This window comes from Dromiciops gliroides, chromosome 1, assembly GCF_019393635.1.
Source record: "Dromiciops gliroides isolate mDroGli1 chromosome 1, mDroGli1.pri, whole genome shotgun sequence".
Classification (NCBI taxonomy): Eukaryota; Metazoa; Chordata; class Mammalia; order Microbiotheria; family Microbiotheriidae; genus Dromiciops; species Dromiciops gliroides.
In genome coordinates this window covers 228,605,800-228,631,411 of record NC_057861.1, presented here as the reverse complement: position 1 = coordinate 228,631,411, position 25,612 = coordinate 228,605,800, and the positions used below count along the sequence as shown (strand labels likewise).

The window sequence follows — 25,612 nt, the reverse complement described above, 5'->3', positions numbered from 1 at the left end:
CAAGTTTACCCCTTAAATAGCAAAAAATAACCCAAAACTTTTCTGTCTACATAAAACTTTGTGGTTTAAAGCTCTTATTCCTTTATTTCCCTAGTTTTTTTAAAAAAAATTGGTGACATGTTTTCTCTATAATGGAATTGCCATTAGGGACAAATAGTTTGGAGAATTTCCAGGATTTCCATTAAAAATCCTATATTAAGTAATAAAGTGCTCAAAATAAAAAATAAGTATGTTTGTATATATATGTTTACTATAAATATGATGTGTATATGTATATATATGTATACATACATATATACATATATTTATAAGAATATCAACTCCTTGAGAGAATAATCTGTTTTCCATTTGTACAGTTGTAATAACAGTATTTATTTATCACAATGCCTTGTTTATAATATGTACTTAATGGCTGTTCAATTGAATATAAGAACAGTCAAATCACTGAAGATTTAGAGCACCTCATTAGTGTTCCTATCTCTTTCTTCCACCTTGCTACCAAATAGCTACAAGATATGCAATTTTAAGTAAGGAACAAAGTATAGATGAATTTTTTCTGGAGTTCACATGGCTCACACACATGAACACAAAAGAAATATGATATTTATCTGAAAAATTATTACTAACAAAGTGAAAACTGAGGGTCTTCTTAATACTCTAATTTGTAATTCTTATGAGAGAAAATTACTAATGAACCTTGCATTTTCTACTTGGGTATAGAATTGGAATTCAAGATGGGAAACTGCAATTGAAGGATGTGAGCATTTAGAGAGGGAAGTAGTGATCACAAGCAATTATCATTTTATCATTGTATTATAGGAAGATAAAGCCATGCCAGGTTTTTTATTTCCTTTACACATATAGTCATTTTTCATTTACACATATGGTAATAATTAATTTGTTAGAACTGATGAATTCCAAAGAAATACTATATTTGTATTTTAGCATATTCATAGGATGATTATTTAGTTCTGTGGACTTGGAAGTAATTGATGAAACTCCAAATAGTGATCAATGACTAAGGCTCAATATGGAAGGGAGTTTCTAGTGAATGTCATGAGATTTCTGTCTGTGGTCCAATTCTATTCAATTAAAAAACCCTAATTATTAAGATTATAGATGGAATGCTTGCCAAATAAGAAGATAACATGAAGTTATAAGAAATCACCAACATAATATATGGCAAAATTGAAATTTTAAAAGTTTTTGACAGGCTGGAAAGAAGAGCAATTCTAGTAAGATCAAATAGAATAGTGATGATAATAATAGAATTTCTATAGTGCTATAAAGGTTTGAAAAGTGCTTTAAATGTGTTATTTCATCTCAATGCAAAATCCTAAATCTGCAGTCAAAAAATAAACAGTCAATGGAGATATGTCTAGACAAGAGTCCCTGTTGAGCTGTTAGTGGTCTATAAGCACTCAAAGAGTCAATAAGTGCAGCGTCATAAGGGGGAAAAATGACCTTAGGTGGCCTGGCCAACATCGTAGCCTTCAGAACAAAGAAAATTATGGCCCTACTATACTGGATCCCAGTGATACATATCTACTATATCTGATCACTTCAATGAAAATACTTTAAGAAAGACAAAAACCTAAAAAGGCACTGGTCCCATTCCTTCAAGGAGCTGACATTATCTTTGGTGGGGGTGAGGAGTGGGACACAACATGTACACGGATAAATGAACTTAAGGTAATTTCAGGACATAGTGAGAACTAACAACTGGGGATGGCTGGGGGGAGGGGAGACAATGCTTTGCATTGGAGGTGGTACCTGAACTGATTTCTGAAGGAATATAACAATTCTGAATGGAAACAAGGAGATTCCAGGCATGGAAAATTGTAAATGTTTGTAGAAAGAAGATGGAATGGCAAATTCAAGACAGTTAGGAGGACAATCTGGATAGAATATGGTGTCAAAAGAAGATCAAATTGTAAGAATCAAGATGTGTTCAAATTCCACATCTGGAGGTAACGATTTCCGTAATCAAGTATCTAGGTGAAGATATCTTACAGCTGGTGATATGTTGAACAAGGTTTTTTGTTTTTTGGTTTTTTTTTTTAGTGAGGCAATGGGGGTTAAGTGACTTGCCCAGGGTCACACAGCTAGTAAGTGTTAAGTGTCTGAGGCCGGATTTGAATTCAGGTACTCCTGACTCCAGGGCTGGTGCTCTATCCACTGCGCCACCTCGCCGCCCCCATACAACTGGTGATATGAAGCTAGAATTTAGGAGTGAGAAATAAGGGCTACATAAATATCTGAAGTTCAACTGAGAAAATATATTGAATCCAATTGAATAGATGAGATCTATTATAAAAGGAGAAGAAAAGAGGACAAAGGATAGGGACACATATAGTTAAAGAGCAGGAGGCGAATTGATGGTTCAGTAAAAGAGAATGAGAAGTGATCACATAGGTAGAACTAGGAGACAGCAGTGTCACAGAAGCCAAGGAAAGAAAATAGGTAGGAGGAAGAGGCAGTTGATGGCATAAAAACCTTCATACAGGTCATTGAGAATGAATATTGAGAAAAGGAAATCAGGGTTAATGAGACTGTTAGAAAGAAAAATTAGACTTTTTAGACATTTCAGAGAAGACATAAGAATCACAAGATAGATGTCTTCAGGTATTTGAATGACACATGGCAAAAAAGGAGACTTCCTTTGCTTGGCACTACAGAATAGAATTAGGAGAAATGTTTAGGGATTACAAATAGTAGAGCTATGCAGATGGGGAATGGGATCCTTTGGGACATAATTGGGCCTCCCATCATCACATGTCTTAATAATGAAGAATGGATGATCTTTGTCAGATCTGTTTGTAAAAGAAATCTTTGATTGGAGTTGACTAGATGACTTCAGAAGTCCCTTTGAACTCTGAGATTCTGTGAAAAATCTTGGAAACAAGTTATAATGGAGAAGAAACAGGACACAAGAGTACACAAATGAAAGAAACATTTAACTTATTCCTAATTATCAGAAAAACTACAACAAATCCTTCCAGGTATTTGGAACTGATAAAAAATATATAAGCAATGAAAGCTTTTGAAAAGATACAATTCAATTTGCCCATGATATCATGAACTTACTCATTGGAAATGCTAACTTATATTTACTTACCTCCCCTGGTCTGATTTTTATGTAAAAATTGTTCCTCTTGTAAGAAATTTTCAGAACTTTTGGCCAGGCAAATCTGTTAATTCGGAGTCTGTCTCGATATATCAAAAGACCGCTTGCACAGACTCCTAACATAATTTCTACACCTTCTGAGTCCTGAGGGGTAGAAAACAGCAGAAATAAACATTATGTCAATTTCTTTCTTTTCATTCATCTAACATCATCACCACCATTTATAGTTCTGTAGTGTATTATGATTTATAAAGTGCTATCCCATAAATCATCTTATTTAATACTCATACCAATCCTGTGACATAGCATTTATATAGCACTTTAAGGTTTGCAAAGCACTTCACAAATATTATCTCATTTGACCCTCACACCAATTCCTGGGAAGTAGGTGCTATTAGCATTCCTGTTTTACAACTAAAGAAACTGAGGCAGAGGTAAAATGACTTCTTTATATAGCTACTATATATTTAAGGCTGGATTTGAATTCAGGTATTCCTGGCTCCAGATCCATTGTTCTGTTCACCTAGCTACATAGTAGTTGATGAAATACTATTTTATCCATTTTATGGATGAGGAAATTGATTTTTAGAGAGTTTAAGTGATATATCCAATGTCCCAGAATTAATAAACAGGGACACTAAACTTGGGACCTAAGTCTTTGGACTCCATTTCCACTATACTTCATAATTCTTTCAAAGGATTAATTCATAATTTGGGATACCACAATTAAGTTTTCATTATGGATTGATGCAATTGAAGACATTTTCATTAGAGAAATCCTACATCCGTATATAGCTGACTTCATAGATAAACAGTTACAGACATTTACTAAACATTCTGATGACTCATTAGAAATGTTGGCTATATGGACAGGCTTTTAAAAAAGGAATTATAATGAATTTTAGGCTCCCAGTGGAAAGGGCCAGGATTAGGTTCTAGAACAAACTTCACCAGTTGCATATCTCTACCCAAATTTGTCTATATAAGTAAAATAAAAATGATAAACAGAAATAGCTTTGAAGAGGAAATCACCTTTAAAAAAAGGCTGGCCTGAGAGATATGTATGGAAGACAACAGACAACTGCACTGATTTTTACCATGGTGATAGATAGGAATACTCATAGGCTAATAGCATATATATGAGTCTTGGATCATTTTTATTGACAGCTGGCAGAGCCACCTCCTCCTCTGCTCCCACATTCTTCTAAAGTCACTGGGAGAAAGGGAAGAGCCAAATCATGATGAGCATCCAAATTCATCATGCCTTGGGGGAAACTACTTCGTTATGTTCCAGTTCTGCCAATAACACAGAATTATTTTATTATGAGGGAGGGAAATCTTAGATCCAAAATCATAGCCTAAATCTGTTTAAATTAATTTATGCAATGAGTGCCTTTACATGCAATCATAGTAAGCTAAAGTTGATGGGGATGCTTCTTTAGTGCTCCCAATGTAGCCTAAAGTGTCGTCCAAATGAGAAACTGGCACAAAGTTTTGGTACTGTTTTGAGGTTCAGATGTGAACCAAGGCAACTATGTAGTAATGATTTCAGGGAGTAAATATAGGGTTGGCAGTGGTATTGTGATTATTTTCCAAGCAGGAATCATTAAAAAAAAAAATACTCAAGGCTGAAATGTACCTTAAAAGGTAACAGAGAAATGAAATTGGAAAACCAAAAGAAAATGTATGCTTTAGTAAATTTAATGATGTTTTCATATGAATTATCTCAGTCAATCCTCACAATAATCCTATGAGGATGATATTATTATGTCATTTTACAGATAAGGAATTTGAGATTTACAGAGGTTAAATGACTTGCCCAAGATTCCCAAACTAGTATGTATTAGCAAAATGACTAGGAATCCAATGATCCATTAGACTATGTAGTCCTGTACAAAAAGATACAGTCAAGTTTTCTTTTCATAAAAATTACCATGTTTAAAGGTGTTTCTTTAAAAAGCAATTAAGGAGGACAGCTAGGTGGCGCACTGGCTCTGGATTCAGGAGGACCTGAGCTCAAATGCAGCCTCAGACACTTGACACTTGCTAGCTGTGTGACCCTGGGCAAGTCACTTAACCCTCATTGCCCTGCCCAAAAAACAAAAACAAAAAAAAACGAACAAAAAACAAAACTAAAGTGAATTAATCAGTGCCTGTGAATGCATGATCAATCCAAACGATAATGTACTTTTCATTTTTAAGCTGCAAATCCATCAAAGGTAATAATAACTGCTCCAATGGCTTAATTTTGTCAAACTGTCCAGAAAAAAGCCTAACCCCCCCCCCTGCCCCCAGCATGTTATAGTTTGTATAAACTATAAAGGTAGAAGACTTACACAATGACATTAACAAAGCAACACAAACACCCCATGCCCCACCACAGCAAAAATCAAGAAATGATGGCCACCTTATTTAGACATCCTATCTCTTGTCAAAGTCAGAAAATTATTTTGAATCTTATTAAACCGTGAGAATTAAATAATATAATATGTCCAAAAGGGGCAGATAGGTGGTGCAGTTGATAGAGCACTGGACTTGGAATCATGAAGACTCATCTGTGTGAGTTCAAATCTGACCTCAGACACTTATCAGCAGTGTGACCCTGGGCAAGTCACAACTCTGTTTGCCCGAGTTCCTCATCTGTTTTTTTTTTAAATGATCTGGAGAAGGAAATGTAAAACTATTCCAGTATCTTTGTCAAGAAAATCCCAAAATGAGATCACTGAGAGTCAGACATGACTGAAATGACTGAACACTGAAAAAATGTGTATAAAGCTATTTATAATCTTTACAATTCTATACAAATGTGAGCTAGTATTTATTTCTCCTTATTGGAGGTCTTCAGGAAAAGCTTAGGTGACTACTTGTTGGCTAAGTTACAAAAAAGGATCATTTCTGGGCATATAGGTTGGACTAGATAATGTCCTTTATCTAATGTCTGTGAATTTGTTTAAAAATATTTTGATAATTATATTTCAATAAAATTGTTTCTCTTTCTAACCTTATGTACTTTATTAATCTTGAGAGAATTTCATAGGTTTTACTAGACTAGCCAAAGGCTAAGAACTCCAAATTAGATGGTCTCTGACAACTTTTACAAATCTGACATTTTTTTATTCTCAATTTACAATTCTTGTTTTAAATGCCATTTCAGTCAACAAGCATTTATTAAGTACCTACTTTGTGACAGGCACTGGATAGCTCCTATCCAAAGCATTTTGGAAAGGTCAATCTTGATGGTCAGTGAAATGATATTACCTACAATTGATCCCTTCTGAAGTAGGAAAACTCAATTACATGTAATACATTTATTGGCCTTAAATTAGAAACTTTCACAATTATATTTTCATTTTTTTTTGTTCAGTTATTTTTAGTCATGTCTGACTGTGATCCTATTTGGGATTTTCTGGACAAACATAACTGGAGTGATTTGCCATTTCCTTCTCACTTTACAGATGAGGAAACTAAGGCAAACAGGAACTAAGTGACTTTCCTAGAGTCACACAGCTAATAATTGTCTAAGGACCGCTTTGAACTTAGGAAGACGAGTCTTCCTGACTCCAGGTCTGGCACTCTATCCACTGTATCACCTAACTGCCATAATTATATAATTCATCATAAATTGAGAGGAAAAAGGTATAGTTTCCCCCAAAAGACAGCAGTAAGAAAAATAAAAGTAACCATCCTAAGTAGATGGTTCCAATACAACAGCACAACAATCCATACAATAGCTTCCTTTAATCAACCTTTAAAAGACAAAAGCAAAATTAGAGCTGCAAAGGTACTTTGAGATCACTTACTCCAAGGCCATCCTTTTGCAAGGAAGAAACTAAGCCCCATAAAGTAAAAGTAATCAGCCCACTGTCACACAGCATTCTACCGATATGGGGCTAGGGCTCAGGAAAAGCTCAAATGCAGAACCTAGGCTTCTTGGAAGCCAGGTTTTTGCTACTAGACAAAACCCTATTGCACTGAAATCTCTTTATTTTTTCTTTGAGTGACTTTAAAAGAACTTAAATATTCAGGATTAGATGGAAATATGTATGTGAGTATAAAATACGTGTGCATGATAGTAAAGAAATATTTTAAATGAAAATGCATCCCAAAAATATAAAAAACTATCTGAAAAAATTTAAATTAATTGGGAAACAAATTAAGCTGTCCACCTCAAAGAAACACTACCTATTTAATATCTCTGGTATATAGCTAAATCCCTAAATCCAAAGAGAAATATTTCTGGTCTAGTTGAAGGAAAATCTAAGGTTATAAATAGAATTTAATCACTTTAAAATAAAGTCCTGTGCACTGAAAATGCATTGCTTCATTTAGCTAGCTGATTACTTTATGGGAGTAGGTATAATTGACCACAGGATATTACAATATGATATATATTTGAAAACATGTAATACGATTTGAAAAGAAGCCAGTGGATTTTGTTCCAAATATGAGGACTGGTCTAATATCTTTAAGACATTTTCATCTAAGGAACTGTCACTTTATTTTGATGAGTGGCTGCTGCTTCCTTTATATGAAGCAATTTTCTAAAACTATACCTAATCTCAAAGTGCCTATCTCATAAACTAGTAGGATCTCACACTGAGTACCTGATATATATTCCTCATGTGGTGATTTGGGAAAGAAAGAATGGGGAAACATGGTTTCCACTGGCATATGGAAAAGAATTTCTGCCATTCACCTAAAAAGCCATGATATACATTCAGTGGTCACAAGACACATATAGACATTGCCAAGAACCTAATTTCGACAGACAGCCAGAGAAAGAGAACGCTAATCCTGATCAAACCTGGAATATTTTATACAGGAGGCAATATTCCACAAGGTTTTCTTTTAAATGAAATCTTTATTTCAAATCTTCATCATCATTCTTTCTAGAACAGCTCTTCATTAGACACCCATCGCTGAACAAGCATTTATAATATAGCCTGAGATGGCAGCACTGAAGGAAGACGGCCAGGTAAGAAAGATGGACTTTAAAATTTAACTACTGGGCCTTTTGTAACTGGAAATCCTCAGTATCAGGTAGGAAAAAATTACAGAACTGCTGAAAGATTCCGTTCACTTTTTCAATCCAGTTTACAAACTTGAGCATCACTGTAAGCCTCAAACATATCATATTTCTGCTTTGTAAAAGCAGAAGTTCTTAAAGAGGTGGAAATCTACCTAAGATTTAGAAGCCCACATAAAATAATGATGGCAGCAATAAACACTGATAGCACCTTACATGAGCATAGCCATTCAGAGTTTATAAAGTGCTTTCTTAAATACTACCATTTGATTCTTTTAAGAATTCTTAGAGGTAGGCATGAAGGGAATTATCATTTTGTTTTATTTTTTAGGGATGAGGAGACTGAGGCTGAGAGAGATCTAGTGATTTTCTGTAGGTCAATTGGTGGTAGGTCGCATGAGTGACCAAGATCACATGAGTGGCAAAGGCAAGAGCTAGAATTTAGGTCTGCTGATTTCCTCACTGTAGTTTCTACTATGTAGCAAAACCTCCCAACTCAAATCACCTACACTTTTCAAAATCACATGTGAAATGACTGGCTATAAATGCAAGATGATAAGCACAATATCAAGCATTGTAAACAAAAGACAAATCAGCAGACACAAGACAAAGTAAAACAAAGCTTCAAGGAGCAAATAGCCCCAAAACACGGACATCGCGTTTACAAAAATATACTTGTGAGACAAAACACACATGAATAACACATAACATACAATGAAATGACCATGTGGATTTTTATTTCAAATGTCTTTGAAAAACATAGGATTTTTATGCTATAAATAGAAGGCTAGGATCCCATTTATAATTGGAAATCAGTTCTCATTTTACTTAGTAACTTTCCTTTTGGAAATGATGAAATTAAGATGAATTTCAGTTGAGTAAGAAATCTGGGTCCATAAGTGAAGTTCTATACTTAATGTCTCAATGAAATGATAAACATGTCCCCATCTACACTACCTTTAATTATGGGGACAAATTAATTTCCCTTTATTAGCACCTTTTCGAACCATATTATGAATGTTGTTTTCCACCATTAGCTATTATTATAATCTGTGATTTTATTTACATGAATTTTTGTGAATGTACATACATCCTGGATCAAAACTTGCTTGGAATTTTGGGCTAAACCTCTCTACTTTTACTAACCATCAGGCTAATTATAATTACAGAAGAATTTTTAAAATGCATAAAATTCTCCAGCTACCAGTGTTTTTCTTCTTCTCCATCACCCAAACTTTAAAATAATCAACAACATGAAAAACTTAGGAACTGATAAAAATGAGTCTGTGGCATTTATTTTAAATTTGCACCTCTAACCCTGTGCCACAACTAGATGCTTGGCATAGGAAACTTTCACAATTTCCTTATGATTTTCTTGGGTGCAGAGGCCAAAATAAAAATGAATTGCCATTGTAAAAGGGTTTGCATTTGCACTTCAGATCACTACCCATCTAAATTCCAGATATTTGGGTTGTTCATCCAATAGTTTACCATGCTTTGGACAAGACATATTTTTCAACCATTTGGTTTTTCCTAGATAGATAATTAGACTGAACTATTAAGTAATTATTTTTAAAAATTTTTTTATTTCAAGTAATTATAGAACTGATTCTGGAAGTACTGCATTGTTCCTGAGCTTTATTCATTCACCAAAGGTGAACCCCAAACCAAAGGCTTCAGAACAACTTCATTGTGGTGGACATGCTCCATAATGGTGGCAAAGATTTTAAGAAAAACTTCAAAATATCATGTTTATTTAAAACAAGGTACTGCTCATAGCACCTAAAGTTTGAGGTTGACAGCCATTCAATTCAACAGATATATTTTGAATGGCCACAATAAGTATAGAACTGCACTAGGCAGCTGGGTGTAATGGAAAGAGCAATAAACTTTTTTTTTTGGTGAGGCAATAGGGGTTAAGTGACTTGCCCAGGGTCACACAGCTAGTAAGTGTCAAGTGTCTGAAGCTGGATTTGAACTCAGATCCTCCTGAATCCAAGGCCAGTGCTTTATCCACCATGCCACCTAGCCGCCCCAAGAGCAATAAACTTTGAGTAACAAGATGTGAATTTGGTTCTGCCACTGACAATTTGTGTAAGCTTAAGCAAGTCTCAACCATTTGGGGCCTCCATTTCCTTATTTGTAAAATGAAGGGGTGGAACTAGATGACTTCCAAGTTTCCTTCAAGTTATAGGTTTCTGATCCTATGAATTGTAAAAAAAAAGAAAAAAAAGAAAAAGAAAGAAAAAAAAAGTGTAGTTGCTACAGGGGAGAAACAAAAGGAGCTCCTGATATGTATTCAGAATCTGTGGGGAGAAAATATTTCCATAAAATGAAACACAAAACAAAATAATTAAGTGCCAAAATGTAGACCAAAGTAACACCAGAACTGAAAATTGGTGTTAATTGTAGTCTGGAGACAGCAAGGAGAAAATACCTGGCTAGAAGTAGACCACTCCTCACTGTTTGAAGAAGAGACCAACAAGATAAAACTAGACATTTCAACAATGTTGAATAACACAGAAAACAAAGCCTCAAAGAGGAGACTGTTTATGGCACAGGTTTCAGGGGAAAGGAAGGAGACTATATCAGACTGAGACAGAAAAAGCATGAATAAGTAAAATATGAGCGATGTAATTGGACAAATAAGTTAGAATTAGATTATGGAAGATGTTAAATGCCAGAATGAGGATCATAGAATCAGAGCTGAAAGAAGCTTTATTGTATCATACAGTTCAACCTCATTATTTTACATATGAGGAAATTAAGTCCAATAAAAAGTAAATTATTTGCCTTGTAGGTAAGTAAATAATTCACACCAAGGACCTCTAACTCCAATAAATTTTAACCTCTTGATTACATTAACCCGCATCAAGTTTGAATTTATTCAACAGTCAACATAGAATTATTAAAAATTCTTGAATACAGGAGGAAAAAAATACAGGAAAATCAATCTTTAAGTCTAGAGGCTCTGTGTAGGAAGGCTTGTGGGCAGGGAAAAGAGATTGGATATAAAGAAGTTTATATGGAGACTTAAAAAATCCAAGTGTGATATGATGAGGGCCTCAACAGAGATGCTAACAGTAGAGATAGGAAGTGATAAAAAATATTTCCACGGAAAAATTAACAAGATGGTGATAGATTTAGAGAATAAAGAATAATTCCCAAATGACTAAGATTTTGAGCCATGACTAGGGAAAATGATGTTAGTATTGGAAATGTGCAAAAAGGTGTAGGTTGAGGGTGTGAGGATGAGAATAGAAGTCCCCTTTTGGTTTGGAACTTAAGTAAAAATATTCAAAGAGAAATGTCTAGCTGTCTGTTGGAAATAGAGAGATGAAACATAGTTAAGAGGTCAAAGTGAGTAATATGGTGAAAGAAAAGTCAAACTTTAGAGCTGAAAGAAATACTAGGCTGCCATTTAACACAAACCACTAATTTAAACTAATTTAAAGTAAACCACTGAGGTATGGGGTGTGACTGGCCAAAGATCAGACAGCATATTATTATAGAGCTGACATCTGAATACAAGAAAATGTTTGAAGTCTTAGAATCATCACAGTATCTTAGAACTAGGTCCACTTCACCACCTGGCTGGCCCTTAGGTCCAAGCAGCATGTCTATTACCTTTTCCACATAACAGCCCTTATACTGACTGACAAAAATTGCCATATCCCATTAAAGTGTTTTCTTCTCCAGGTTAAACTGGTCAATGTCCTTGATCCAAGTGTTCTATACTGTAAACTTGAGATCCTTTTCCATGATGGTTGTTTTCCCTCAATATAGTCTCCAACTTATTAATGTCTTTCTCAAATGTGGAACCCATAACTCAACAGAATCAATGAAGCATTTATTAAATGTGTTTAATACATGCTAAGCAATGTGCAAGGCACAGAGGACCAGGGCAGAGGAGAAGGGAAGAGGACAGCTCTTCTCCACAAAAAGGAAAAGGAATAAAGTTCTAAGCAATGATCCCTTGGAAATATCCTTTAGGAAAGAAACAATGGAAAAACAAGTTGACAAAGGACACAGAGAACAATCGATGCATAAACTTGTACTCATAATATTTTTGTCTTAAAGCATAGTTTGATTTTTCTCTAGTTCTCCAAAAATAAGACCTGTTGCTTCTCTAAGAATAGTTAATTATTCCATATACACTCTTTAGTCCATCAAATTATATTTAACTGAGTGGGTAAAGGGAATGATAACCCATCTTATAAGCCCAATATTTAGGGCCTGGGTTGGGGGTGGGGACCAGGGGGAGTCTGAGTAAGGAGAAAGAAGTATAAACAAAAATGTTCATCTACCTTGGCATGATGTAGATCGACTCCATACATGGATAATTTTTTGGCATTTTCTAAGAAATGCATCTCTGCTTCTGCTGGTGTCATTCCCCTGAAGTAGAAAAAAATCAAAAGTTTAAATATGGTCAAGAAATGAGAAGTCATTTCTATATAATTAACTACTTGGCTATGTGCTAAACAAACCATTATTTAAGGTATTAGGCCAAGTATTAGGCCATTCCTATAAACCTGTTCTTAGACTGATAGGAAATGTTTAAAAAGAATTAAGCAGAATAATGAAAAAAGAATTTAAGATAAATATATTCAAATTAAATTCAAATTCAAATATATTCAAATTAAGTACTGCCAGTGAGGGCAGCTAGGTGGCGCAGTGGATAAAACACCAGCCCTGGATTCAGGAGTACCTGAGTTTAAATCTGGCCTCAGATACTTGACACTTACTAGCTGTGTGACCCTGGGCAAGTCACTTAACCCTCATTATCCCACTCAATATATATATATATATGTTTTAATAAAAGATATAAGATAGTGAAGAGAAAGAAAAATTGAGAACAGATTCCTTATAGCATGGAAATCCTAGCTTTCCTAACAGCCCACGTGAAGTTCTGCCACCAAGCTGATATATATATAGCCAGACACAGGATATAAAGAGTACATTTTATATTATTATTGTTATTATTATTATTGTTATTATTATTATTTTTGCTGGAGCAATGAGGGTTAAGTGGTTTCCCTAGGGTCACACAGCAAGTAAGTGTCAAGTGTCTAAGGACAAATTTGAACTCAGGTTCTCCTGAATCCAGGGCCGGTGCTTTTATCACTGCACCACCCAGCTGCCCCCTATAAAGAGTACATTTAGCCAAAGATGACTAATTTCTTGGGGGCTAAAACTAGATTTGTCAGGGAAATTTAGAGTTTATCTAGATAATTTTCCCATTCCCAAAGTGAACTTAAATAAAATGCTTTAAGTATTTCTACTACTCACCGGTGGCTCTTGTGTAGCTCAATCACTTTGTCTTCCAGTTCTTTTGTATGGTTTGGTGCAAAACGGAATTCACTGACATAATCACTTCCACATTCATCTGGGTCATAGTCTCCAAGTTCAGACTGAACAGTATAGGATCCCAAGAGGGCAAGTGTAACGAAAGAACATGGCAACCTTCCTGATACTATATCATCTCTCAGCTGCAAACAGAGGTAGTACCTTGCAAAGACAAAGAACAGTACTTAGACGAACAGTTACAGCTTTCAGCATACAGTGGTTGGAGGAATTTTCCATTGCCCACTACAATTTATTTTTCATATATATTGACACAGTGCCCTGGAACTAAGAGAAAATGTACATGTTACCTTAAACAAAAACAAACAACCACTATAGCAACTATTTAACTAGCTTCTAAAACATACAAACTATACTAAGAATACTTCAGTATATTGATGAGAACATCTGCATCTGTTGGAAGTAAATCAAAATCATGCTTTGCCTTTAATTCTCCTTCACTGGAGAATTATTCTTTGCCACTGAGCAACTAGGAGTCTAAGTCACTGATAAGCCTGGATGATTTATAGTATTTAAAGAATGATATAATCATGGACTGTGTTGAAAGAACAAAATATGAATGTGTGTTTGCACATGGATCCATGGGCTGACTCTTACTGCAAATGTAAAATCAGAGGACCTCTGATCTAGTTGCATAGAGGAAATTAGTTAAGTAAAGTTGTTTTAATAATTATATGTGAACACACACATACAGATATAATCATGTGAAATGGTTCCACTAGTATCTCCTAAAGGAATGCATTTGATCTGTGTGAACACACTTTACAAAAATATTTTGTGTGAGGACTCAAAATATAATTTTCCAATGCATAATTACTGGCTTGTTGGGGGGGGCAGTTATTTCATTAAGGACATCAAAAATCTTACTTGTGACATCCAGGCAACATTTAGGTAGACCAAAAAAAAATGTAAATCACCACTTTTGCTGTCAACTTATAGCATTTCTACTCAAATATTATGGACTCAATCAGGGCTTTGGATTGTGATAAAATAATGGGACTTGGCAGATGCACAGGAGCCCCTACCTGAAGTTTGATTTGGAGTTGATTGAATTGAGTGAGATTGAGAGACTAAGTACCTACTTGTGATGATTAAATCAGGGCCACACCTGGCTGGCCCTGGGTAGAGTGTTGTTCTCATAAGTTGAACCTAGTTAAGGTTGATTAAATTGAGATCACATGTGTCCAACCCTGAGTGGGGGTGTGTTCTCAAAGGCTATGGACTGCGACATCAACAGGACACCATTCTTAGCCAATTAACTTGAAGAACCTCCCTCTGGGAGGAGGACAAGAAGTAGGAAGCTGAGGCTGGCAGATGGGATCTTGCTTTTTTTGGTTTGAGACGTCAGCTTGGTGGCAGAACTTCACGTGGGCTGTTAGGAAAGCTAGGATTTCCATGCTATAAGGAATCTGTTCTCAATCTTTCTCTCTCTTATATCTTATATCTTTTATTAAACCCTTAAAAGCCTAAACTCTTGGTGAATTTATCAGTTATTTTAGCCAGTTTCCCCCCAAAACTGGGGGGGGGCAAATTAGAACCCACATTTAGATTTTTAAACAACACAGGATTACCTTTCTAAAGTCTAAACAAGGGGTATATTGACATGATGACATTCTAAAGCACAATGACCCTTAAATTAGAAAATTCTTTATTTTAAACTTGGGCATTGCAAATGCTTTTCCAAGTAATTTTACTGAAGTAGCTTTTAAATAAGTTCTCTTCTTATTTTAAGATTTATAAATGCAAAATCACAACAAAATATTTTAAGTTGACATTATTGCCAATATCATTAATGCCCTGGAATAAGAATTTGAACATAGATATATTCTATCTTTACGCATCACCTGGGATGTTAATATACAGGTTGATCAAATCATCTCTCATGGATGGCTTAAGTAATAATTAAAAATACATATTAGATGAACTTCGAAGATCCCTTAAATTTAGACTCTGAGAAAGAAAAATGTATGACTTCTCCAATTTATCTATTTTAAAGCTAGCTTTTATCTATATTCTAATTTGTCATATGAAGTGAACTTCTTTTCATTTAATGCTTTGCATTTTAGGTGAGGATTCCAAAGTATTCAACTCTATTTGAAAATTCTGCAATAGAGATTTCCCCATTGGCAAGAGGCATTCATCACAAAGTATGTTTGTATGTAATTAATTACTTGGACCAACAGTAAGTTGCTGTCAGAGAATAAGAGAAGCATGGTGGTCCAAAGTTATACAAAACTTATAGGGCTAAAAATATAAGCCTGGAATGAGAGAGGGCAAAGAGTTGTCAAACAAATCAGAGAGATTAAGCAAAAAGATATTTGTTTGGTTTTCATATTCATTTGTTATTCTGGAATAATTGTCATAGTAAAATATTTATTTATTCCTTAAGTTCTAGAGGATTGCTGTTTTCTTTTTCCATGTTTCTTAAGGTGATCAAAAGAGTTTATTGGGGGGAGGGGAGAAGCACTATGGAAGGAAAATACCTTATTTTCCCTTTATACCAAAAAACTTATTTTTATAGCTTGTCAAGTGCCCAGTCTATTCACAGTGTAAATTCTAGTTATCCAGAAAAAAATATTTCTGTTCTTTTTTGCCTCTCTTCTTTTTAATCTACAGCTATGTATATTAAAACAATATAAAGTAGAACATGAAAATGGGAAGTCCACCTAACCCTACTGTATCAGTATCAAAAGTCAACACTCAAACCTTATATTTTTCTGCCAGTTGGAAGCATATGGAAGAGAATAGTGAACAGAACCAAGAGAACATTGTATGTAGTGACAAAAATATATTTTAAGAACAACTTTGAGCAACTAAGTAATTTTGACTATTATAAATACCCAAATTAACTACAATTGACCTATGAATGAAGACACTATCTACATTAAGAGGAAGAATTGATAGAGGTATAAAATGTTTCTACACATACATACACAGCATATATGGACATGTTTGTATACACATGTAATATACACACATGTGTATGTACACACATATTTGTGTCTAATGGGTAGCCATCACTATGGTGGGGGGGGCAAAAAAAGGAGGAAAGGAAGTTACACAATAACTTTATTATATATTTAAAAGGAATTGCAAGCTTGTACATAATAGATATGCAGTTTCATGTACAATCATCTTTTTTTTCTATTCTACTATATTAATGAAAATGCTTGTTTTATTTCTTAAGTTCAGAATAAAATAAATAAATAAATAAATTTAAGTATATGGAAGTATCAACCCAGCATCACAGATTCAACAGTGAATATCCTTCATTTGTGACAAGGTTATAATTTGCTCTTTATTATCAACCAGCTACCACCGATTTGCCAAGAGAACGTGGCTAATTTAGAGTCAACTGAAACCAGAAAAGTTGTTCTCAAGGGAACTTGGGGAACAGATCCATCCTCCCACTGTGCCTAAGACTTTCATATTTATTTTTTTCAAATACCTGGTGATATCTTCAGATAGCTGGGCAGGGTCTGGCGGGTAGAATTTCACATTAAATGAAAACTGCCAAGCACCACCTGCAGAAAAACAGAAGTTCACAGAATCTCTTTCCATTTATAGTTTCAATTGGTTACCAAATTAGCATCTATTCACAGCAATCACATTCAGAAACCTGTAGATTATCTATGATAAAATAGAGACAGGACAGTTAACTCTTTAGATCTCAGGGATTTTTTTTAAACAGTTCCAATCTTGTCCTCAAAGTTTTTACTAGGATATCTTACAAGTCATAAAATTTACTGCTTTGAGTTCCATACTTTATTTCTTTTAGGAATTCTTAAACTTCCATATGTGACAGCCCCCTTGGGCAGTCTATGGAAGCCTATGGATGGAACATTTTTCAGAATAATGTTTGAAAATGCATAAAGTAAAATACATAAGATTACAAAGGAAACCAACTCTACTGAAATACAGTTATTGAAATAATGTTATGTGCTATAGCCTACAGATCCCTTAAATTCTAGTCATGGATTTCTTGGGGTTCATGGACTATAGATTAAGAACTTTTACTCTGACGATAAAGGCAAAAAAAAAAAATCAGTAATGACATCACCCAGAGGAAAGCATTTGGAGAAAAAGAGACAAAAGTCACAGAAAATTCTCAAATTGGGACTGTGCCTACCAAGTGCTAAGTTCTGCATTGAAACCAACAAAAAGAAATGATCTCTACCCTCCAAAAGACTATGGTATAGAGCAGTGGTGTTAAACTCAAATAGAAATGGGGGCCACTAATGCAGAATAAGGAACCCCGTGGGCCACATATTGATTTAGTTTTAAAATGTCATATTATCTATGTTTTTTTTTTAAAAAATTTAAATAATTCTCAATTCTATTTTAATCTGGTTTGGGTTCCATTTAGAAGTGTTGTGGGCCACATGCAGCTTGTAGGCCTAGGGCCACAGATGTTAAGTAGATGTGAATGGTACATTTTTATCTTTTTTTTTTTTTTTTTTTGCTGGGGAGGAAGGATTAGTAGTAGTCATATTGGGGAACTTACAGTTTCCTGCTTGAGAAGTATAATCTAATATAGGTTTTAATTAAAGCGATAAAGTGATTTGGCAGGTGGGAAGGAAAAGAATAAAAAATAGAAATAAAATGGATCCAGAGACATAAATAAAAGCAGGGAAATAATAGGAGAAAATGGAGTGGTTTAGAATAGATAAACTGATGAAGATCATGGAATGATGCCATCACCATGCAATGCTTTTTGTGTGGAAAAATATGATCATGCATACATGTGTATATATATATATATATATATATGTATATGTGTGTGTGTGCACGCGTGTTGTAAGGGCTAAAATTCTAGCTATACTGTCTAAAATATCTAATGAGTGGTCGCCAATAAATTATAAGCTTTAGCAAGAGTTAGACCTTTAAGCATTTATTAAGGAGATTAAGAATTTGGTAAAGAGAGAAAGAGAAAGGCCTACATTCATCTATCTATTAAAGGGAGAGTACATTTCTAGCTCTCTTCTCCACCGGAGTCCTCAGGAAAGAGAGCGAGTCAGAGCGCCAGCCTCCCCCTTCTTCCTCCCACAAGCAAACGTCACTTCCTGATGCCAAAGAAAAGACACATGGTCTTGCCCTCAGAGACCTTCACCTCATGGCGGAGCTTTTCTACAGTGTCTCCAGCAGGTGGTGTCATTCCAATCGTTACAGTGTATATACATATACACATACATAATATACATACAGGGTATATATAAACACACACACACACACACATATATACATACACTGGATGTTACTCGAAGGAAATATGCAAAAGTCTTGAAGCATGTATAGAATCATATTCGTGTGTGTGTGTGTGTGTGTGTGTGTGTGTGTGTGTGTGTGTGTGTGTGTGTGTGTATCTAATGGTGGCCACCTCTAGGGTGGTGGGCGGGGTGGGGGGGGGGGAAAGAAAAGAAATTCACATGATAATTTTGTTATATATGTGAAAGGAATAGAAACTTGTGCATAATAGATTTACAGTTTTTTTGTGCAATCATCTTTTTATTATACTAACTTATGGAAATGCTTGTTTTATTCCATAAATTAAAAATAAAATTTAATAATAAAAAAAGTTGTAGCTCTCAGAGAGCATGCTTTGATGACTGTAAAACACTTATGTAATAGTGTTTCAGAAATTTTTTATTTTCATTGATCTTAAAAGTCTTATACTGGGGGCAGCTAGATGGCGCAGTGGTTAAAGCACTGGCCCTGGATTCAGGAGTACCTGAGTTCAAAGCCAGCCTCAGACACTTGACACTAGCTGTGTGACCCTGGGCAAGTCACTTAACCCCCATTGCCCCGCAAAAAAAAAAAAAAAAAAAAAAAAAAAAAGTCTTGTACTCATGGAAGGAATAATGAACTCTGATAAAATACGCTAATATAGTGAGAAATGGAACTGTTCCAGAATCAAAGAAATTCCTAACTGGAGATAGAAAACTGCAATATGACTTTGTACCATGACACAGAATATGTCCAAGGGATGGAGCTAACCATGCTTCAGGGGTCTGGGAACTGTTCAAAATTTAAAACCCACTGAAAACCTGTAAGATATATATGTATATATTTTGATAGGAAAGGTAGACTTGAAAAAATGAACAAATTATCAAAGATATGCCTGATATGCAATATAATAACTGTGACTTCATTATGATTAATTAAAGAATATATCTCAATATCTTGTGAGCTTAATGCCAAATCCTGCTATATAGGCTACTGTAGCAAAAAGAGGACTAATTAAATACTTTAAATTTTCTAAAAGTGCAAAAAATATATATATATAGTTTATTTTATGTAAACAAATTGACATGCTTTTGCTTTGTCATAAGTAGTTCATATACTGTTACACATATGCACACATGTACACACACAGAGAATCACAGCATTGTCTAGCTGAATTTTAAAATGGGAGAAGCTCTAGTAAGACAGAAGTAATGTTGTATAAACAAGAACTGCTACAGATAATTCAAATGCTGTCTTTAAAATCTATTTTTATCCAGAAAACTTTTTTCTGCCTTCTTATTAATGAACTAGAGATGATTGTTTAATTTTATTCATAATACAATATAATCTGTATAATGGAAAAATACAAAGTCTGATACCTTATTCTTTCCTTCGTCTTAGAAATGACAGGATACAGAATATAGTTACTATGGGGAAAATACAATTCTAGCAACAAGTTTCAACCAAATTAAACTATTCAAGCAGACTTTTTGCTAATAGTATCATAGTTTCCTATTTGTACTATGGTTGTCCTTTCAAAGTACTTTGCAATTATTCATTAGAAGAGTACTAATTACTATGAATAAATTATATGACTACATGGGACTTCATGCACATAGTATACCATGATCTCTATGCAGCATGGTGGTTTCTTATAATTACAGAGAAAGTTCCTGAGAAAATTTCATCAACTTATTTTTTTAAAAACTCTCCCAAGCAAAAAACAATGATCTTTTCAACTTTCTTACAATGGTTTCAATCTGTTAATCTATTGCTGTCACGCTACTTCTCTGACAAGCTGCTGGTTAGGGAACACATTGAATTAAATTTTAAATGTGTGTTAAATGAGGTTTAATTGTATAAATTATCAGGGGGACTGCCCAATACCAAGAGATTAGGCTTTGGGATGTTTTGTTTTCTTTTTTGTTGAAGAAACTTCCAAGGTTTTGCTGAAGTGGAGTTGGAAGCACAGTTAACTATCAGCTGCCTGTTGATTTATCTCATCTCTTTGTGGTACTCTGGGAATTTTTATCTCAAAGTAAGATTCCATAGGCATTTAGAAGAAGTTGTTTCTGCCCTCTACTCATAGTAACTGTTGAAAAGAGGAAATGTGGTACTTTTAATTTGAATGCATTCATTTACTGGACTCCAAGAAAGATAGGCTGGATTCTGTGAATAATGAAAAACTCCTTTACTGGCTTTCAAGGACCAATGAAAGAGCAGACCAGCTGATAAAAACAATATTAATGATGACACAATTACATTTCTAACATCAAATGATTAGTTCCATTTGTTTGACTTCTATATTCTTATTTTTTTTAAAGTGAGGCAATTGGGGTTAAGTGACTTGCCCAGGGTCACACAGCTAGTAAGTGTTAAGTGTCTGAGGCCAGATTTGAACTCAGGTACTCCTGACTCCAGGGCCAGTGCTCTATCCACTGCGCCAACTAGCTGCCCCACTTCTATATTCTTTTAAGGAAGATTTTGCTTAACAAGACTATGTTAGTTACTTCTGATCTGTTAATGGCCAAATAAAAACTATGTGATTGATTAAGTACAGAGCAAGGGTTTGTAAACTATTTTGTATCATGTTTCCCTTTGGCAATCTGAAGAAGCCAATGGACTTGTCAGAATAATGTTTTGTTTCTCTTTCCCAGAAGGTAGTATTTTATTTTTTCCAATCACACATATAGACTATTTTTAACATTTTCATATACAATTTTAAGTTCCAAATTTTCTCCTTCCCTTCCTCACAGCCCCATCCTTAGGATGATACGCAATTTGAAATAGGCTATATATGTGCAATCATGTAAAACATGTATCCATATTAGTCACGTTGTGAAAGAAACAGAAAGGGAAAATAGCATGAAAAAATAAAGTGAAAATAGTATACTTTGATCTGGACAGACTAATGTTTTTAAATGCATAAGAATCTTTAGGATAGAGTAGCAATCCCAATAGTGTAATACTCTCTCAAATAAGGTAACATGTAAAATATTTTAACAAGCCTTATTAAAATGCTATGTAAATGCTAGTTGTTATTAATATCAGTAGAGAAATGTGGGGGCATAAATATATTTATTATATATGATTTTCATTCACTAATATAATTTCCTGAAAAGAAATCTTCCTAGATTAATTTTTTAAAAGAAAGCTTCTCTTGAATCATAAAAGCTTAGGTGGTGAAAATGAAAAGAACTGTCATGGTTAATAGAATGCTAGAAGTTCAAGTCATTAAATCTGACTTTATTAAGCACCTAGGTACATACAAGATGTTGCTTGCCACTAGACTCAATGCAAATAGTAGGAGAAGGTACCTGTGATTTTAACCTCTCTTAGATAGTACTGTTTGTAATAACCCCTTCAGCGTGGGGTCATTCTCCTAGCCATTAGCCACCAGTTCAGAGCTCATTTCTCTAATAGTTCTCCCTACATTTTTTCCGACAGTCCAAAGAGGAATTCAATCAAACTTACTTCGGATCTGTTTTTTGATTTCCTTAGCAGGATCTAGCCAGTTCTGGAAAAAAAATAACATTTTGGAATTGAATCAAGAGGTTAAAAATATAAGTTCATTAAGTACACATATTTACTAATCTTGCCCAGAGTGCTTCCTTACAGCTGGTGGCACTGCCCAAGTCCCTCACACCACTAACTCCAATTTAATGCTCCTTCTTCTCCTTTCAGGCCTTATATTATCATAGACACTCTTTTCAGTCACTGATTATGGACAGCACTGTAGGCAATTCATTTTTAATGCTCTTTTTCACAAAGTTAGTTTACAATCATTGGTTTTAAGGGGGTGAATCTAGTACAGAAATAGAAAAGCAATTAAAGGAGGGTCAGCATGATCAAACGAATAACTTGATGAAATTAGATACATGTAATTTAACGCATAATTAATGTTTGATCCATTCCTCTCTTCTTTGAAGCAAAGCACATGAGTGACTTTGTCTGGCTTCTCAGCTGTCAAAATCTTCCTCTCAGAGGTTATTTTCTATCTACTCTCTGTGTATCTTGTATGTTCCTATTTATTTACATGCTGTCTTCCCCATTAGAATGTAAGCTCTTTGAAGCAAGAAACTGTTGTGGCCTTTCTCTGTATCCCCAGCACTCAGCACAATGTCTGGTACATCACAAGCTCTTGTTAATTGACTGATCTAAATACTGTCGTTCCATCATTTTAGTCATGTTTATCATGATGCCATTTGGGGTGTTCTTGGCAGAGATACTGAAGCAGTTTTCCATTTCTTTCTCCAGCTCATTTTACAGATGAGGAAACTGAGGCAAATAGGGTTAAGTGACTTGCCCCAGGGTCACACAGCTAGTAAGTGTCTGAGGTCAGAATTTGAACTCAGGAAGATGAGTCTTCCTGACTTTAGGCCCTACACTCTACCCACTGAGACACCTAGCTGCTTTTCATCTAGTTTAACTCACTCATTTTACAGATCAGGAAACTTGGGTTCAGAAAAATTGATGACTTGCTCCAGGCCTCACAGATCAATACTGTTTTCAGAACAATAAAGTACTAAAGCAATTAAGTGACTTTTTGTAAGATAGGGTAGGGTAGAGGGAAAAGGTAGATGAAATTAGGAGTACTATGGACTCAAAAAATAGGAAGCAAAGGGGAATGTAACCATAAAATATGTGAAATCAGTGAAATTAGTTTGATTTATTTGGTGAAAAGGTACATTAGTCCCAAGAAATTTGCCTTGCTCTTAAAACAAGATAACTCTAATGGATATTTCACCTTTTGGTTTTCAGTGTCCCGATATGTTAAACCAAAGTAGTCTTTTTCTAACAGGTTCAGATGTTCACACACTTTGTCGAATAGAACTTGGCCTCTGGAACGTTTCTGTGGGTAGGAGAAAAAGAAAGCTGAATTCTTTCTTAAATATTATGAGTCACAATTTAACATGCTTTATGCTGCGTTTCAAAAAAAAATGAGAGGAAGATTGCTAAAGCAGACAAAAACACTTTCATCTCACTCTTTTTCAGAAGGACTCATCTGCAGTGGGGTAAAATTGACTGAGCTAAAGAAAGACTCCTGGAAATATTCAAAAGGCAGAGTTAAAGATGCAAATTGTAACACTGCTTTCTAAATCTTTATTCACAGATATGATCACAAGTCTTGTGTTGGGCAAGTAAAAAAGTCCTAAGGAGGTAAAATAGAAATGCCTAAGGGATGAGCATCTAAAAACTGCAAGTCAGGCATAGTGTACAAAAGACTTCACTAAAGAGCCTCCCTGCTGAAGCCTAAATCCCACCTGGCCAAAGAAAGGACAACTTGAAGGGCAAAGATCCCCATTTCCTGCTGGCAGGGAGTTTGCTTGCCAACGAAGCTACTCCCCTAACACAAATGTACACAAATTCTGGAACCATGACCTACACAACCAGGCTCCCCTGTTCCTCCCCTCAATATCTAGTCCTACTTGATTCAGCCCTATGAAAACATAGGGGAGTTCATTGATTTTGGCACCTGCTTTCACTGAGCACCCCAGTAGATCTGACCTGTTTCCACCCTCCCTGAGTGCCTTTTTATATTGTCTTTCTCCTTGATAAAGCTTGCCTGCTTTAGCCCTCCTCTCTGCTGGTTCTTTGCTCATGCTGTGTTCTGTCTTGTGCTGCTCCACCCCCTCCTTGTACCCTGAACCCCCAAACATCACTCAGACTACATTAAGAACATGTGATAAAGGAGGTTTTGTTGGGTAGAGAGTGGCTCTTGAGGAGTCACTTAAGGCAATTATTCACCTGCTGAAATCTCCAAATAGAAGCTTAAATTCTTGACCACTCTCAAGCTGATAAGCTTTATGTAATGCTATGGTTATGTACTAAAATTATCTTACATCCTCCTAAAAACATCATCTTACAATAGCCCCCAAGAAAGCTCTAAACCCAAGGTCTAATGCCAGGATGGATACAACTCCAAATATAAAGCTACATATGTGCCCATAGTGTCCAAATATGCCATTTTAAATAAGTGAGAAACATTTTAAATGATCTTCTTTAACCAAATTCATGATTCTTTTCAAAGCATATTATGAAATATTAAGTTCACTGGTAGAATTTTTAAACTTTCTCCAGAAAGCTGGAATAATTCCTACTCCACATCACTGAATCTCCACGCTGAGTTTAAATTGAATTCTAGTTATCACATCAGATGGGAGTACCTTACAGCCAGGGAACTTGACCATAGAGGGGAGGAAAAACAATCCCTGACTTGCTTTGTCTGGTCGATAAGGCAGAGCCCCAGCTGGGAGGCACTGGTGATAACATATGTGCTTTGTTGTTGTTCAGTTGTTTCAGTTTTGCCTGACTCTTTATGACCCCATTTGGGGTTTTCTTGGCAAAGATACTGGAGTGGTTTACCATTTCCTTCTGCAACTCATTTTACAGATGAGGAACCTGAGGCAAACTAGTTAAGTGACTTGCCCAGGATCATGCAGCAAATAAGTGTCTGAGGCCAGATTTGAACTCAGGAAGATGAGTCTTCCTGACTCCAGGGCTGGAGCTCTATCTTCTATGCCAATAGTTGCCTCAACATAGGCGCAACATTAAGTTTATCCATAGGGAAAACAAATGGAATACATTTTTTGTCCTGGTCCAACCCAGGACAAAACTTTAGTCACAGAGACTTTTTGTAGGTGAGATGGCTTAACTGGAAAACAACTGAACTTAATTCAAATGAAATGTTTCTTTTCCATTTCTATTTCAACTTTTTAAAAATATGAGGCACGTTCTTTCTTATGATTTACTGCCAGGACAATGAGATATGATATGAAAATGAACTATCTGAATAAAAAAGATAACCATGTAAAAATAGGATCATGCAATAGTTTATGCTCAAAGTTAGAGTCTATTTTTTAAAAAATTCC

The 25,612-nt window shown here is 35.1% G+C and overlaps 1 protein-coding gene across 32 annotated transcripts in view; it reads right to left on the bottom strand.

Moving 5' to 3' along the window:
- The window catches only part of EPB41L3 (erythrocyte membrane protein band 4.1 like 3), a 312,011-nt gene that overhangs the window by 37,004 nt on the left and 249,395 nt on the right, over positions 1-25,612 (bottom strand). For all 32 annotated transcript variants that reach the window (XM_043978240.1, XM_043978256.1, XM_043978277.1 and 29 more), the window contains exons 4-9: positions 23,488-23,592; positions 22,215-22,257; positions 16,966-17,041; positions 13,443-13,661; positions 12,461-12,548; positions 3,119-3,271 (exon numbers count right to left, since the gene is read on the bottom strand). In XM_043978240.1, the coding sequence (XP_043834175.1) occupies positions 3,119-3,271; positions 12,461-12,548; positions 13,443-13,661; positions 16,966-17,041; positions 22,215-22,257; positions 23,488-23,592 (684 nt within the window). The remainder of the gene's footprint in view (positions 1-3,118; positions 3,272-12,460; positions 12,549-13,442; positions 13,662-16,965; positions 17,042-22,214; positions 22,258-23,487; positions 23,593-25,612) is intronic.